Source organism: Arachis ipaensis, chromosome B8, assembly GCF_059453495.1.
Source record: "Arachis ipaensis isolate K30076 ecotype BB chromosome B8, ASM5945349v1, whole genome shotgun sequence".
Taxonomy (NCBI): Eukaryota; Viridiplantae; Streptophyta; class Magnoliopsida; order Fabales; family Fabaceae; genus Arachis; species Arachis ipaensis.
In genome coordinates, this window is record NC_142443.1 from 6,305,870 (window position 1) to 6,323,237 (window position 17,368).

The 17,368-nt window shown below is 30.2% G+C and overlaps 1 protein-coding gene across 1 annotated transcript; it reads left to right on the top strand.

Moving 5' to 3' along the window:
* The first annotated feature begins 3,358 nt into the window (after positions 1–3,358).
* On the top strand, positions 3,359–5,163 carry LOC107613999 (FANTASTIC four-like protein (DUF3049)). The gene is made up of 2 exons (XM_088497472.1): positions 3,359–3,444; positions 3,829–5,163. The coding sequence occupies exon 2, from the start codon at positions 4,187–4,189 to the stop codon at positions 4,952–4,954; it is 768 nt and encodes a 255-aa protein (XP_088353598.1). The 5' UTR covers positions 3,359–3,444; positions 3,829–4,186; the 3' UTR covers positions 4,955–5,163.
* Positions 5,164–17,368: the final 12,205 nt, after the last annotated feature.

The window sequence follows — 17,368 nt, forward strand, 5'->3', positions numbered from 1 at the left end:
ATACAAATGTGGTGGTGTTTCATGAAGGTGGGAAATATCACGAGAAAAGAAAACCACACAATGAATGAAAAGGAAAAATGTCGCATTGCAGAATGCTTCTATATATTTCCATGTATGTGCATTATGATGATAAGGTTGCTAAGTATGAGAGCCAACCACTGCACTTTCCTAGAAGGTAGCATAGATAGCATTAGCAGGCATGTATAAAAGTTTTGAAACCGAATATTCCAAGTGCTCTTTCCACCAGCAATGATAATAGTAAATGAAAATCACATGCATGAGTGATGCATGAATGTTCTTTGGCCTTCCCCTAATCCCAAAAGCAGCATGTGATTGTTATTGTAGAGTTTAACTACTATCAGTCTAGCACATACAGCAGCAGGGTGATTCCAAATTTAACCTCAATGAAATTATTAAGAAATTCTAATAATAAGGTCACATTTGGGACTAGAAGTGAGCTGAGTTAAACCAAAATAGTTCAAACTCAAGTTCGGTTCACGAAAAATTTACGAGATAGTTTAAATAACATGAATATAATCTATAATTTTATCTAAACGGATTTGGATCCTTTAAATTTTAAATTTTACTTTAGAGGGTAAAGTATGATTTCTCACTATTTATTTCATAAGTGGAACCAAGAAAAAATATGAAAGAGAAAACATTTAATTGTAAGAGATCACATTTTATTCTCTAAAGTAAAAATTCAAAATTTAAAGGATCCAAATTCCATATAAACAGCAACTGGTACGGACCTACGCTTGGTAATAGGGCACTTGCCCAACTCTAATTTTATTTTTTTAAACAAAAAAAAAAACATATATAATATACTCCTATTTTAATTTTTAAATGACTTCACTACAAATAAACTAAGCCCAATTATTAAAAGTCTCAAATCCATTTTATCTTTCTATTATAGTGACTATTAGTTTACCTAATTAAATTTAGTCTTCTTCCATTCTCAAATTCCAGCCGTCACTCATTTATTCTTTTAAACCCTCTTCTTAGTTAGTCACCAAAAAAAACCCTCTTCTTATTTTCATATTTTCAACATTTTTTTTCTATTTCTTGTCTAGTGGTCATCTTCTCTTCATCAAAAAGTAAATTTTAAATTCTCTATTTTGTTTTATATAGCTCCATATGACTCTATATATCTTTCAATTTCATTGTTTCTCTTTTTGATATTTTTAATTACAAATTTTAATTCAAACAATTATAATTTAGGTATTAATCTATTTTTTTATTCTCTTCATGAATTTATATATTTTATTTTATTCTCAATTTAGTGATCGTTATTATTTATTTGTTTATCTTTCGTTCTATTCTATTATATGTAATTATGTTGTATATAAATTTTTAAAGTGAATTGATCAATTTGCTAATTTAAAATATATATATTTATTTATTTATTTTTAGAAACAGTAATGGAAAAATATTTCAAAAGAAAATTACCTCTAAAATCTGAAGTCACTCTATTAGTCACTCCATTAGATTTGATGCGAAGAAACTTAGTGGCTAATATAATTTTTGGTTTTTTTTTTGTATTCAAATAATTAATGTGCACTTTTATGTTTTTAAATTTAAATTAATATATCTTTTGATAGTAATGTATATTATTTTTGCCCCCTAACAAAGTTTTTAGGTCCGTCACTACATATAAATTATAAAAAAAAATTATTAATTTTATGTATTATTTATCTATAAATATGTATAATTTATGTTTCGGTAATGTTAAGGAGAGAAAAAAAAGTCAAAACTTATCTTATTTAAAATTCATTAATAAATGCTAAATAAAGTAAGTTATAACGTTTTTGGCTAATATTTTTTTATTACTAAACATTTTTGTTTATGTTTCCTATCAAAATCATATATAAAAAATTACTATTATTATTGGAATCAGTTTACATGCCAATGAATTGAAGTTATCTAAATTTAAATTTGACACATTTAATATATAAACTTAAATCTAAGCTCAAATAATTTGACTCACCAACTTGCAAACTTAATTTATTGAGCTGTTAACAAATTGAGTTTAAATTATGTCATGAGTTGACTTCACTTATTTCCAATTTTAGCTACTAATAAAATTTTTAGTGGTAAATTTTATAAACATTTAATAATATCTTATACTTGAGAGCTAAGAAGTGAACCAACCACCAATTAGTACTTGAGATATTAATTAACCAAAAACGTAGCTTACAAGGGATAGATATAGATAGATTCATATTTTATTCTTGTGAGCAAAGATAATTCCATATGAACTAAGATTTGGTGTAGCCTCATCATCATCATCAGCATCCTATCCAAAAAATTCATGGTTGAACTTTAGCCAATTTGCAAACATGATATAGTATGGTAATTAATAAGTGCTGAATCAGCACCACCAGTCACATGAAAACAGTGCACACAAGCATGCCACGTTGCCTTCCAACATCCAATGGTGTAAAGCCACTTGTGAACATAAAAAGTGGTTAATTTAATTAATGTGCATATGATTTCGAAGATTGGAGTTGAAGCTGTATATATGTGTACAACTAACTAGTCTTGCCGTTCACATCATTGTACTCTGGACGGCACCAAGAAAGGTTCATAACCTTGCTCATCTACACCCTCACAATTAAACCAAGAAAGTTTGTGGTCCTAATTAATAAAGGGAATAGCTAGTGTGAATCCTATCGCCATCACCATGCACTACTACCTCTCTAAGTCATAGCTTTTTAAAGATTAAGAGTACAAGATTAAAGATTATAATTGCATCTTGCAATTTGTGTATCACATACAACACTACTACTCATGACTTGGTCCTTCAAGTTAACAAGATATTACCATGAATGTGGAATAAAGGTAACTTTTAATTTGGATGAGGGTATTCATATAACTTTGTGATTCTAATTCCAAAAGTGTATTAATCCTGGTTACCAGTTTTGCCATTATCTTGATATATGCATTGCATGTGCTGATTGAGGAAATTAAAGATATTTTGGTTTAATATATATAAGTATATAACTAATTCGTTATGAATTACTTCAAACTTTTAACATTTGTTTAAACTAACAGTGAGTTAATAATTTGAGTAAATCCAAATTATTGGTTCTCTTTTTATATTTAAAATACAAAATTAATCTCTCTAAAAATCAATACCATTTAAATTTAAATTTAAAATACAAATCCAATCTAAATAATAATAATTAATTTTAAATTCTAAATTTATATCATTAATTTTAGAAAATTTGGTAAGGCGAGATAAAAATTTAATTCAATTTGAATTGAATGTCACTACTCTAAAAAATTAATTTAGTATTAATTTCTAAATTCAAAAACTGATGAGCTATTTACTTCATATATATCAATCACTATTATTCGGTTTAACCTGCCCCACTTGAATACTCGCATAAACTTAAGAATTTGATTCAGCATACAAGTGTATACACATAGACTAGTAGTAAAGTAAGGTTGTTTTGAGGTATTGGGATAGAAACTGGAAGATTAAGACACAGTATCATGTTTGTTGACACAGAGATTGATACTAAAATTTCAGTATTTCAATACCTCAAAAGAGTAGGGACACAAGGGATTGAAATTTTTAGAGATCGAAACTGAAACTTTAATAACATTTTATACCTAAAATACCCTTATTTCAATTAATTAATTCTAATTTTATCCTTTATGCAAATTAAATTAGAGTTTTATTTTTATTTTAATTTCTGTCTCTTATTTTGCACCAAACAGAATATTAAATTAGAGTTCCAATTTTAAAGTTTATTTCAGTCTCTGTCTCTTAATCTCTATCTTTCAATTTCAGCAGTCTCTGTCTCTCCACCAAACGACTAGCTAAGATAATTCCCAGATGAGACTAATTACTAGGAACGTTTTGTGGCTACCAAATAGTGACCAAGCTGCATAGCATAACCACCCATTAAATTCCAAGCCAATATAATAGAAGAAGAAAAAGGGTAGCAAAAAAATCAGAACTTGCTACCTATATAATAGCAGCTTCAGCTTTGATTTTTTGTTGGGCATTATCATGATATTTCCATGCATCTTTTCTCCTTTTTTATATCTCACTCAACAACCTAAACAAAAGTTGAGTCACCCTTAGCTTCATTCCCTCTACTATACTCTATCTTATTTTGTGGTATTCAGAAACCAATTAAGCATAAAACTAGTGTTTGATTATAGGCATTAGGCCATGGCAGCTTGTGGGAGCCTTCAGCATATATTTGAGAATAAGCTGTTACCAGAAAATCCAACACTCATTGAATCCCTTTCATGGAACCAAATCAAACCAGTAGTAGTGAATCCCTTAGAGCATCAACAGCACTCATTCACTGAGATATTTGGTGAACTCCATTTCAAGGAGACTACTCTAATATCATCGTCATCAAATTACACAAAGCTAAACCAGAATAACAATGAAGATTTTGGTGAATCAAGCAACAATAAAAGCAGGAGGCACAAAAGCAGTGACAGCTTTTCATCTTGGAGTTCTGAAAGCTTGCAGCTTTGCACTGAAGGCCTTGGGTTTGAGAGCTCATATGATGTTGAAGACATGATGAAGAGTCATGAGAGTGGTGAGAAAGAGTACTGTGTGGAAAACCATGCAGCAGCACAAGTTTCAGAAGAATATAATGATTGCTATGGTGGCGGCGGTGGAGAACATTGGAGGAGGTCATCAAGGATGAGTAGTGGTGGAGGGAACTCTTACCCTCCTCCAATTTCAAGCATAGGGAGGAGTGGGAAGCCTGGGGTTTTGTTCAGATCATTCAGGAGTAATGGCAGGTTTGTCTTGGAAGAGATACGGGTACCATCACAGGAGTTCTTACATGCTTCTAGAGAGGATGGAAGGTTGAAGCTCCATTTTATTCATCCTGATGATGATGATGATGATGATGATGATGAGTTTCTAGAAGAAGAAGAAGAAGAAGATGTTGACGAAGAACAAGAAGAAGAAGAGTAGTGAGCAGAAACAAGGGAAATTAAATTAAAAGAGAATGATGGTTGTGTAAGTGTGAATAATGATCATCATGCATGTAAATGAAGAAGAACAGATATGAATGCATATGCTTGTTAATTATATATAGTAGCTAGTATCTTTAGTTTCTTTCTTTTCTTTTCAATTCATTATAGTAGTTAGTATCTTTATTTTGTAGTAAAAAGTTAATTAAAGAACTGCCTCTGACATACATATATACCAAAAGAGGATCTCAATTGTAAACTTTAATGATTGGCTTAAATCTAATTAAGTCTCTAACTATATCCCTTCAATAATCTTGCCATTCATTCTGACCATTTCAGAATTTTTAATGCTTCTAGAAGGAAATAAGTGATGCATAATATTTGAAATAATGTTTTGCTTACAATATTTCTTCAATTTTGTCCTATCAGTCCCATTTCCAAGATCCTTTCATTGTGAACAAAGTCAGATATGATACATAACTTCTTCTACCCAAATTCACGTCATACATGATATATATTAGTTGCTTTAAGTTATAAATAAATTTAGCTAAAAAGGGAAAACTAACTACTTTTACCGATGAAGAAGGTAGACTGGCATGTTCCATTAATTAATCGTCACATATAATTAATTAATGTAATTTTAGGGTAAATAACATAACAAACTAAATAGTCTCTAATATTACACCAATATTCTAAAATAAAATAACTTACATGTATGTTCTAAATATTTTTATATTTTAGATTCAATTATTAATAGTACAATATATACATTCTAAATCGAATCTAATTAATTCGATTTATATAAAACCATTCAGGACATGTATGTAAACTATTTTCAATTATTAATAGCTTAAATGGCATAGTTTTTCCATACTCAATTAAAAAGTTGCGAGTTTGAATCTTCTATCTTTGGTAAAAAAAACTATTTTATTTTAGGACATTGGTATAATATTGGAAAATGGAGACTATTTATTTTGTTTTATGTTATTTAATCTAATTATTTTTTCTTATAAAAAAACTAAAATAGAACGAAAGTAGATATCGAACAGATAATTTAGAATCCAGAAGAGCAGAACCCGAAACGGCAATTGCAATACGAATATAGGATTGTGAAAGGGATAACAGTATAACACATGCAAACAAACATATTTTAGGAAAAAAAGAATAGCAAGTTGGGAGCATGTAATATATATGTGATGTATATTTCATAGAGCACCTTTTACAAGAATAATATCATAATATTTGGCGTTAATACCACATCCTTGCAGCACAAAATTTAAGGAACCCACTTATGACATCGCATACCTTTTCTTTATGGATGAAAACTGAAAAGTATGAGGAATATATATCAGAAAGGAATAATTCACTTATAAAATTAATAATAGAATAATATTAGGGAATTATTTTTTTTAACTAATATTAATTTATTTTTTAAAATTATTTTATTTATTTTAAATTTTAGTTTTTAAATTATAAAATTTTAATTCTAAATTTTAAATTATATTTTTAAAATAAAATTAATTAATGATGATTAACAAAAAATTACTTCTTCGTAGTTTTTCTTAATAACAATAGATTTATTCACTCATTTTATATTATCTACTAAACAAATTAATAGCTCATTGTATCAGTATTATTAAGAGAAAAACTTTTAAACGGCATGATAATTACTTCAAAAAATAATAACAAGGTCTTTAATAAAAAAATATTATTTTTAGTTTTTGATGTTTATTTTTGTGAAATTAATTAGTTTTTTTATTAATATTTTTTTTGTATTAATAAAATAATACCTACATGATATATTAAATTATTAATTTATTCATTAAGAACGAATTAGAATTAATAAATTTTTATTTGTTGGGAGTCTTATTGTGTTTTAGGAGTAATTATCAAAATTATTTAATTTTTTTATTGTTTGTTATTTTTTTTAATTATATTAGCTAAATTTATTATGTAAAACTAAAAAAAAAATATTAATAATTTTTAAATTATTTTTATTTATAAAAATTAAATAAATAATATATTAATAATTAACGTGTCACATAAACATATTTTTTAGAGAGATCATTGACAGGAGAGTTAACTAATCTCACAAAATTAAATATCAAAGATCAAAATATGAAATGTTTTTTTTTTTCAAAATCTCATAGTCTTTTAAAAAAATTATCGATATGGGTATTTACCCTATTATTAATGAATTTGATACAACTCTACTCGTAATTAATAAATATGATTATGACATTGTTTAATTTTGGTGTGACTCCACGAATAAATCATACTTTAATTTATCGGATAATAATAATAAAGAGATAAATAATAATCATTCAAATAATTATTCTACATTAATGATAAATTTTAAGAGAAATACGATAAAGTATATTAAAATAATTATTTATAAAATATATATAAAATAATATATATATAAATACCTAAAATTATTTCATCCCGGAACAAATTATTGCAATATATATGGGGGCTGAATTAGGGATGGCAAAATTCTCCGAGACACGGGGATCCCTGCGAGGACTGCCCCGAATGGAGATCCGATTGTGGGGAATTTTTCCCGCGGGGATGGGGGACAAAATTCCCCCGAAGCAGGCGCGGGGACCCGAGCGGGGATCCCCGCCCCGTCCCCTCTATTCCCCGAAATTTATGAATTCCTTGAATTATCCTTAATAGTTTATTTCTCATATATGTTTTTTAGACATTTCTCACACACATATATATAGAAACCCAAAACTCCTAATCTTTATTTGCATAACCCTTCTTCAATTCAGAGATTCCTAAGGCAGTCCATACTTCATCCAACCTTTTTGCAGCCACCCCCTCGTCACCCTTCTCACCGCATCGTCACACCTCACCGTGCCATTACCCTTACCGCATCGTAATTTCTTTTTGCAGCGTTCCTTTTCGTAACTCTGCCATCGTGTCCATTCTCCTCTCTGTTGCCGCGTCTCCCACCTCGTCTACTACTTTGTCCTTTGGCTCGTCGTTGCGTCCCCATTGCGTTATTTTGAAAGAAGTCACCATTGTGTCATTTAGACTTTTTGTATAAAATCTTGCAGTTTTTGTATAAGATAGATACTTGCAGCTCTATTCATATGGAAATTAATAATTAGTTAGAACTATTATGTACATGCGGAATGGGGTCCCCGCGGGGAATGGGGTCCGGTGGGGAATGAGGATGGGGAGCAATATTCCCCCATGGCGGGGAATGGGGCGGGGATGGGGAGCAAATCTGAGGGCGGGGATGGGAGCAGGAAGACATCCCCGCCCCCACCCTGCCCCATTGACATCCCTAGGCTGAATGGCTTATTTATGTTTTTACAGGAAATTAAAGAAACAGCTCTAACGAAACTCTTTTTTAGTATCGTCAATGTTTGGGACACCGTAAGGTTAATGTGATGGAATATTAGTTACAGGGGAGATCTTAATTATTTCACTTGTTCTAAATTTCAATGAAACCTTGTATTCTACTCTACTCTGCACCCGAAACTTATCTAATAAGGCGGCTTAGGATTCGGTGGTTCCAGAACGTTTGGACCATTAAATGGTCACATAATAAAACATGTTTTTTAAATTTTTTTAATAACTGTTAAATAGTCTTTTTTTAAATTTAATTATAAATTAACCCTATATATTTTATTTAATTATAAAAATGATTTTTTATTTTATAAATAATTATTTTATCATAAATCTATCATGTTTATTAACAATCAAGGACAAAAACAATAACGAATTAGATCTTCCATTGATCCTAATAAATTTTTTGGCTATTACAATCGATTAAAAGATTAAATTTGATCCGTTACCTTCGTGAGGAATCATAAAATCGTGTTTCCTTGAAAATCAATCGATTGGACTATCAAACCAATCGATTGAATTATAACTCAATCGATTGGATTACAGTTTACCACTAAACAATCGATTGAAAATTGTTGGGTAGCATGGTTTTCGCAAAAATAAATCGATTGGTCATATTACCCAATCGATTGAACGATGACTAAAAATGTATGTTTCTTACAATTCAATCGATTGAATGCTTCAAAACAACCTGGGTCTCACAATTCAATCGATTGCTTTTGATACCCAATCGATTGAATTCATAAAAACAATATGAACATGGCAAATTCAATCGATTGAAGCGTGCTACCCAATCGATTGAAATGTATAAGAGTACATTCATTATGTTACAGGAGTACATTCATTATCTTATAATTTTAATAATTAATGTAAATTTTAAAAAATTGAATAAATTTATATTTATTTTGATTACATTCAAAAGTGAATTATATGTATTCTTATAATAAAAAAATATACTTAACTTCTTTTATAATAAGTAAGTTTTCAATAATTTAATTTATTAAAAAATTCTCATCTTTTTATTTATCCTACAAAATAAAAATTCATATTAATAGTTTTGAATAAGAGAATTAAAATAAAATATAAAAATAAACCTTGAATAAGAAAAATACAAAATTTTCAATTTAAAAATATAAAAAAATTAAAAGATAAAAAAATTATTTAAATATGATTTTTCAAGACACTCTATGACTTATATGAATAAATATTATTTTTAAAATGAATCATGATAGATTGATACAAAAATTATTGTGTGTAAATTTTTTTAAAAAATAATAAACCTCTCTCGTTAATAATAATATTGGAACATAAATTTAAATACTAATTGATATTATATATTGTGTAGGTACCTAGAGTATATTAGAAAAGTACGTTAATAATTTGAAGAGAAAAATTATTAGTGTAAATTTATTTTTTTTAAAAAATTATCCTTATCGAACTATTTTACTTATATTCCTTCAAAACATATCTTAATAAAAATATTTGTAACAATAATTTACATCTAATAAAAATATCTTAATGAGGTTACTGTGAAAAAATGGGTAAAAATTTTTTTATTTAACGAAATTGACAAAAGAATTTTTTTAATAATAAACCTCTCTTTAAGAGTAATATTGGAATTTAAATTTAGACACTAATTATCATTATATATTGCATATAAGCATCAATAGTATATTATTAAAATAGTATGATAATAATTTAAAGAGAAAAATTATTCTTTGTACATTTAATTAAAAAAAAATTACCTTGTTTAAACTATAGTGTAAGTGGAGCCATTTTTATAATCTTACAATTGAGAGTGAGCAATTTTTTTAAGTGAAGCAGTTACATCATTCTGTCATGGGTTAATGACAAATTTATAGAACGTGAGTACGTGATTGAGTATGTAGTTTTAGATTATAAAAACAGGGGTAAAATAGAAAAAAAATATTGGATACCAAACCCTCTGGATTCCCATTATATATTGTTATAGATAAGTATAGTTTCTTAAAATTTTGGGTATTCAGGCCACTACTCGCCCCCTCTAGATCCGTCCATGACTAATTAATAATAAAAAATAATAACATCTATTTACTTTTTAGTATTTCTCAATGTCTGTGAATTAATAAAAGATAAAAAAAATATTTTTTCCTTACACAATCAATTTCACGAATAAAGTATCGAAACGAATAATTGCTAAATTAGAGATTCTATTCACTGTCCTCAATTTTGTAAGGTTTATTTTTTGAACACTACAATAAAAAACTTGATTGGACCTTTGCTGATTGCTGCAACGGTGATTAACGATGAAGAAATAGTGGATATTAAATAGACGAATAAAAAATAAAAAAAATTGGATATTGAGTAGATGGATGTTCTAAAGAAAAACAATGAATTTTTTTATAATCAAAGAAAATGATACACGATTTCAACGGTGGGATTGAATAATTGGTGATGGATTATTCACTAATTTATAATGTTAATATTAAGGAAAAGATAAGATTAGAATATCTAAATCAAAATAAAATCGCAAAAATTGAAGATAGAATTTTAAAGATAAGATAGATGAATAACAAGATAATTTCTAAAAACGATAACAAGATTGAAATAGGCGTAGTACACATTTCAATCGATTGGGTAACACACTTCAATCGATTGAATTTGACATGTCCATATTGTTTTCATGAATTCAATCGATTGGGTATCAAAAGCAATCGATTGAATTGTGAGACCCAGGTTGTTTTGAAGCATTCAATCAATTGAAAATTCTAAACAATCGATTGAATTGTAAGAAACACACATTTTTAGTCATCGTTCAATCGATTGGGTAATATGACCAATCGATTGATTTTTGCGGAAATCATGATGTCCATCAATTTTCAATCGATTGTTATCGAGTTATAATTCAATCGATTGGTTTGATAATCCAATCGATTGGTTTTCAAGGAAACACGATTTTATGATTCCTCACGAACGTGACGGATCAAATTTAATCTTTTAATCGATTGGAATAGTCAAAAAATTTATTAGGATCAATAAAAGATCTAATTCGTTATTGTTTTTGTTCTTGATTGTTAATAAACATGATAGATTTATGATAAAATAATTATTTATAAAATAAAAAATTATTTTTATAATTAAATAAAATATATGGGATTAATTTGTAATTAAATTTAAAAAATGACTATTTAACAGTTATTAAAAAAATTTAAAAAACATGTTTTGTTATGGGACCATTTAATGGTCCAAACGTTCTTGAACCATCGAATCCGGTGCCTAATAAAGCTAATTAAGGTTCACATTAATTTATTAATTTTTAAGAAAAACTTTATATTTTTATTGTTGACCACTGTACTATAAGCTCACTCTTAAGCTTAGGCCCACAAAATAATTAAAAAGAAAAATAAATTGTTATTTTTTTATAATATTTTTATTTCAATATACTAAAGATTAATCTATGGTAAATCAAAATTTTAGTTAAAAATTTATTGTATTGCATATATAAGATAAAATTTAAATATTTAATATTTATTTAGATAAATTAGTGAATTAATTACTAATCTAACTTAATAAGCTAATCAAAAGTAAAAGATTTAACTAATAAGTATCTTTAAAGTATATAATAAATTTATTGTTAAATGAAAATTTTTAATAAAATATTTTTTAATTTATAATTTTAATATGTATTTTTAAGATAAGTGATAGATAAATTCAAAAATAAAATGTTTTTATTATGATGAAATTGATGCCAAGCACAATTTTCAGAGAAGTGATAATAGGTGAGTGCTGAAATCCATGTAAATGCAGAAACAATAATATTAATCGATGCTTCTTAATATGTGTCATTTAAGTCTTTACTCGCTTCAAACAAATCCATTCTTTTTTCAATATCTTTTCTTTTCTTTCAACTTTTACTTCTCTGTTTCCAAAACATGAATGTTAGTACAAATTACTTTTAGATTTTGTTGTATCTATGCAAACGAGTTTTAGAATTTTAATTTATAATTTTAATGTGTATTTTTAAGATAAGTAATAGATAAATTAAAAAATAAAATATTTTTATTACCATGAAATTAATGCTAGAAACAATTTCAGAAAAGTAGTGGTGATTAATTAGTGAACACTAAAACCTATGTTAACGCAAAAACAATGCTAGTAGATACTTCTTAATACGTGCCATTTAGGCTTTTACTCGCTTCCAATTCGAGCAAATCCATTTCTCTCTTCGATATATTTTCTTTTCTTTTAACTTTTACTTCTCTTCTTCCAAAACATGAATGTTAGTACAAATTACTTTTAGATTTTGTTGCATCTATGCAAACGAATTTTAGAATTTTAATTTATAATTTTAATATGTATTTTTAAGATAAGAAATAGATAAATTAAAAAATAAAATATTTTTATTACGATGAAATTGATGCCAGACCCAATTTTTAAAGTAGTGATGACTGATGAGCACTAAAATTCATGTGAACGCAAAAACAATGCTAATCGATACTTCTTAATACGTGCCATTTAAGTCTTTACTCGATTCTCTCGAACTCATTCCTCTCTTCAATATCTTTTGTTTGTTCTTTTAACTTTTACTCTTTTTTTTTCCAAAACATGAATGTTAGTACAAATTAAAAGAGCCTAGCAGTGAAAACAACACAAATATCCAATACAAGAACAATATGGAAGCACTCACAACACAATATGGCAGCAACTATAACAAGCGAATATAGCAAGTAAAGCAATAACAAGAACACACCGAGATTTTAACGTGGAAAATCCTCTCAATGTGAGAGGTAAAAACCACGGGTCGTCCAGATCAATGAAATAGCTCCACTATAATCAAATGAGGTATAAGGGAGTCTCAAACAAAGCACAAAAATGTGCATATAACCAGCCAAAACATCAAAGCACCAAAGCTTTCAAATGAGAAACAAGAAGATGAAATATACCCAAAAAAATAGATCTTCTGTCGAAGCCAATTTCTCCCTCTGCAGATCTCTAATTAAAATCTTCACCGTTCAGAATGAAGAACAAGATGTGAAGAATCTACAGTCCAAATTTCACGTTGATCCAACGGTGAAAGAATGAGAAATCGCCATTCAAAGATTACTGCTCTGTGTAAAAACGGAAAACCTAATTTCTCTCTTGCGAAGCCAATTTCTTCCACTGAAAATCTCCAATCAACATCTTCACTGACCAGAATGAAGAACAAGATGAGAGGAATATGCAGTTCATATTTCAAGCCGATCCAACGGTGAACAAATGAGAAACTGACATTTGAAATTTACTGCTTTGGACAAAAATGGGAATTCTATTTTTCCCTCTTCTCTCTCACTTGGTGGCTATTCTCTCTACCTCACAATGACCCCAAAATCTGATTAGGGTTGTGGCACAATGGGTGCAAAGAGATACTCTCAAAATGTTGGGCTTGGGCTCACAAAGGAGAGAAAAAAACCCAACAAATCTCCCCCTTCTCGACTAGGTGGAGGCTCTCGCCATTTCGGCGATCAAACAACATGTTTCAAACTTTTCTCTTGACAATACTTTTGTCATTATATCAGCACCATTGTCATCAGTGTGAACTTTCTCAAGTTTCAACAACTTGGAATCTAACATATCCCGTATCCAGTGATACCTAACATCAATATGTTTAGATCTTGCATGAAAAATAGAATTCTTGGCAAGATGAATAGCACTTTGGCTATCACACAACAACACATAACGGTCTTGCTTGAAACTAAGTGCTGCAAGAAACTTCTTCATCCACAACAGCTCTTTACATGCTTCAGTTGCTGCAATAAACTCTACCTCTGTGGTAGAAAGTGCAACACACTTCTGTAGCCTTGACTGCCATGAAATAGCTTCCCTTGCAAACTTGACCAAATAACCTGAAGTAGACTTTCGAGAATCAGTATCTCCTGCCATGTTTGCATTAGTAAAGACAACTAGCAAAGGTTTCTCACCACCAAAACTCAAACTCAAGTTAGTTGTACCTTTGAGATATCTCATAATCCATTTAACAGCATTCCAATGTTCTTTACCTGGATTAGAGAGGAAACGACTCACAGTACCAACCGCATGAGCAATATTTGGTCTAGTACACCATAGCATACATCAAGCTTCCAACAGCTGAGGCATAAGGAATTTCATCCATTGCTTGTTTCTCCTCATCAGTGGTTGCACACTGCTTGGTGCTCAACTTAAAATGAGGAGCAAAAGAACTAGCAACACATTTGGCATCATTCATGCCAAATCTTTGAAGCACCTTCTTTATGTACTTCTCTTGTGACAAATAAAGCTTTTTGGAATCTCTATAACGAGTAATAGTCATGTCCAAAATTTGTTTGGCAGGACCCAAGTCCTTCATAGCAAAGAACTTGCTCAACTATTTCTTCAACTCATTAATCCTCAAAGCATTCTTGCCCACAATCAAAATATCATCCACATAAAGCAAAAGAATGATAAAATCATCATCAGAAAATTTTTGCACAAATACACAATGATCTGAAGTTGTCTTACGGTAACCATGCTTCCCCATAACAGATCCAAACTTTTTGTACCACTGTCTTGGAGCTTGCTTCAACCCATATAGACTCTTCTTAAGCTTGCACACAAAATCTTCCTTTCCTTTAACAACAAAGTCCTCTGGTTGCTCTATGTAGATCTCCTTGTCTAAATCACCATGAAGAAAAGCTGTCTTCACATCCATTTACTCAATCTCCAAATCAAGAGACGCTGTTAATCCAAGCACAACACGAATGGATGACATCTTCACAACAGGAGAAAAGATCTCCTCATAATCAACACATTTTCTTTGTCTAAAACCTCTAACAACCAATCTAGCCTTATACCGAGGCTTAGAATTGTGTTCTTCATTCTTGATTTTGAATACCCATTAGTTCTTCAAAACTCGCATACCCTTTGGTAGCTTCACCAACTCATAGGTATCATTCTCAAGCAAGGACTTCATTTCTTCTTGCATAGCTTCTAGCCATTGAGATTTGTTTTCATCTTCAACAGCCTCTCCAAAGCATTCAGGTTCTCCCCCATCAGTCAATAAAACAAACTCATGTGGAGAATACCTTGACGAAGGCTTCCTCTCTCGTAGACCTTTTGAGTGCATTTGCAGGAATTTGAAAGCTGGTTCTTCATCTTGATCTTCATCACTAACTTCATCAAGTATCGGATCAACTGTTCCATCTTCACCTGCACTTGTATCATGATCATTATTTTGAGCTTCAACTCTACCATCTTCTACCATAGGCATAGAGGGAGTAATATCCAAGTCAGAAAAATCATAACTAGGCTGAACCATTGGCTTCTCCGTATTATCAACATCCTTCAGTGTTTGGTCTTCAACAAAGACAACATCTCTACTCCGAATCACCTTCTTGCTAACAGGATCAAAAAATCTATAACCAAACTCATCCATGCCATAGCCAATAAAAATACACTACCTAGTCTTTACATCAAGCTTAGATCTCTCATCTTTGGGAATATGAACAAAAGCTTTACATCCAAAGACTCTTAAATGATCATAAGAAACATCTTTACCTGACCATACCTTCTTTGGCACTTCAAATTGCAAGGAAACACATAGTGTCCGATTCAAGACATGAACAACAGTGCTCAAAGCTTCACCCCAAAAAGATTTTGCCAATCCAGACTGTGACAATAAGCACCTAACTCTTTCAACCAATGTTCTGTTCATCCTTTCAGCCAAGCCATTCAATTGAGGAGTCTTTGGAGGAGTCTTCTGATGTCTTATACCATGCTCTTTACAATAAGCATCAAATGGACCTGAGTACTCACCACCATTGTCAGTACGAATGCATTTCAACTTCTTTCCAGTTTCTCTTTCAACAGAAGCTTGAAATTGCTTGAACACATTCAAAACTTGATCTTTGGTCTTCAAAGTGTAAACCCATAATTTTCTAGAATGGTCATCAATAAAGGTTACAAAATAGATAGACCCTCCAAGTGTTATTGTCTTCATCGGCCCACATACATAAGAATGCACCAAGTCAAGTATCTTCGGCTTTCTTGAAGGTGGATGACTCTTAAAAGAAACCCTGTTTTGTTTTCCAGCAAAGCAATGGTTGCACTTTTGTAAAGCAACTTTGCAACCAGATAAAAGATTCCTCTTGGATAATATATTCATACCTTTCTCACTCATATGACATAATCTCTTATGCCATAAATCAGTTTCATCAACAAACTCAGCAGCATTAACAACATCTTTCACAATCTTTGCTTGAGTTAAATAAAGAGTAGAGTGTCGTGTACCTCTAGCAACAACCATGGAACCCTTAGTGAGCTTCCAACTATCACGAGAGAATGAGCTATCCAAGTCTTCATCACACAACTTACCAACAGAAAGTAAGTTCAACCGAATATTTGGAACATGCTTCACACGCTTCAAAGTTAACTTGGTACCGTTGGAGGTTTCTAAACAAACCCGTCCAACACCAACACATTTTGCAACACCTTGATGAGCTATTTTCACATCACCAAAATCACCAGGAGTATAAGATGTAAACAAATTCCTCCTAGATGTAACATGAATAGAAGCACTATTATCAATCACTCAACTAGTGCTATTATCAACAAGGTTAACAGATTCAAACTCCTCAACAACAAGAAAATCATCATGAGTTACATTAACCTTGTCTTCATTGCTACAATCATCTTTATTTGTGCTCTTGTCTTTACTTGCCTTGGCTTTCTCCTTCTTTAGCTGCCAACAAAATTTCTTCACATGTCTCTTTTGACCACAATGATGACACTCAATATTTTTATACTTTTCTCGAGACTTGCTTCTGCTTTAATCTCTACTTTTAGGACCTCGACTTTTGTTTCTCCCCTAGACTCAGAAACAAGAATATCTGAATGTGTAGTCGATGTACCTTGTGACTTTCTTCTCATCTCTTCATTCAAAACACTGCTCTTGGTAAGATCCATAGAGATTACGCCATCAGGAGCAGAATTAGACAATGAAAATCTGAGAATTTTCCACGAGTCTGGTAAGGAGCCAAGAAGTAACAATCCTTGAATCTTTTCATCAAACTTGATACCCATG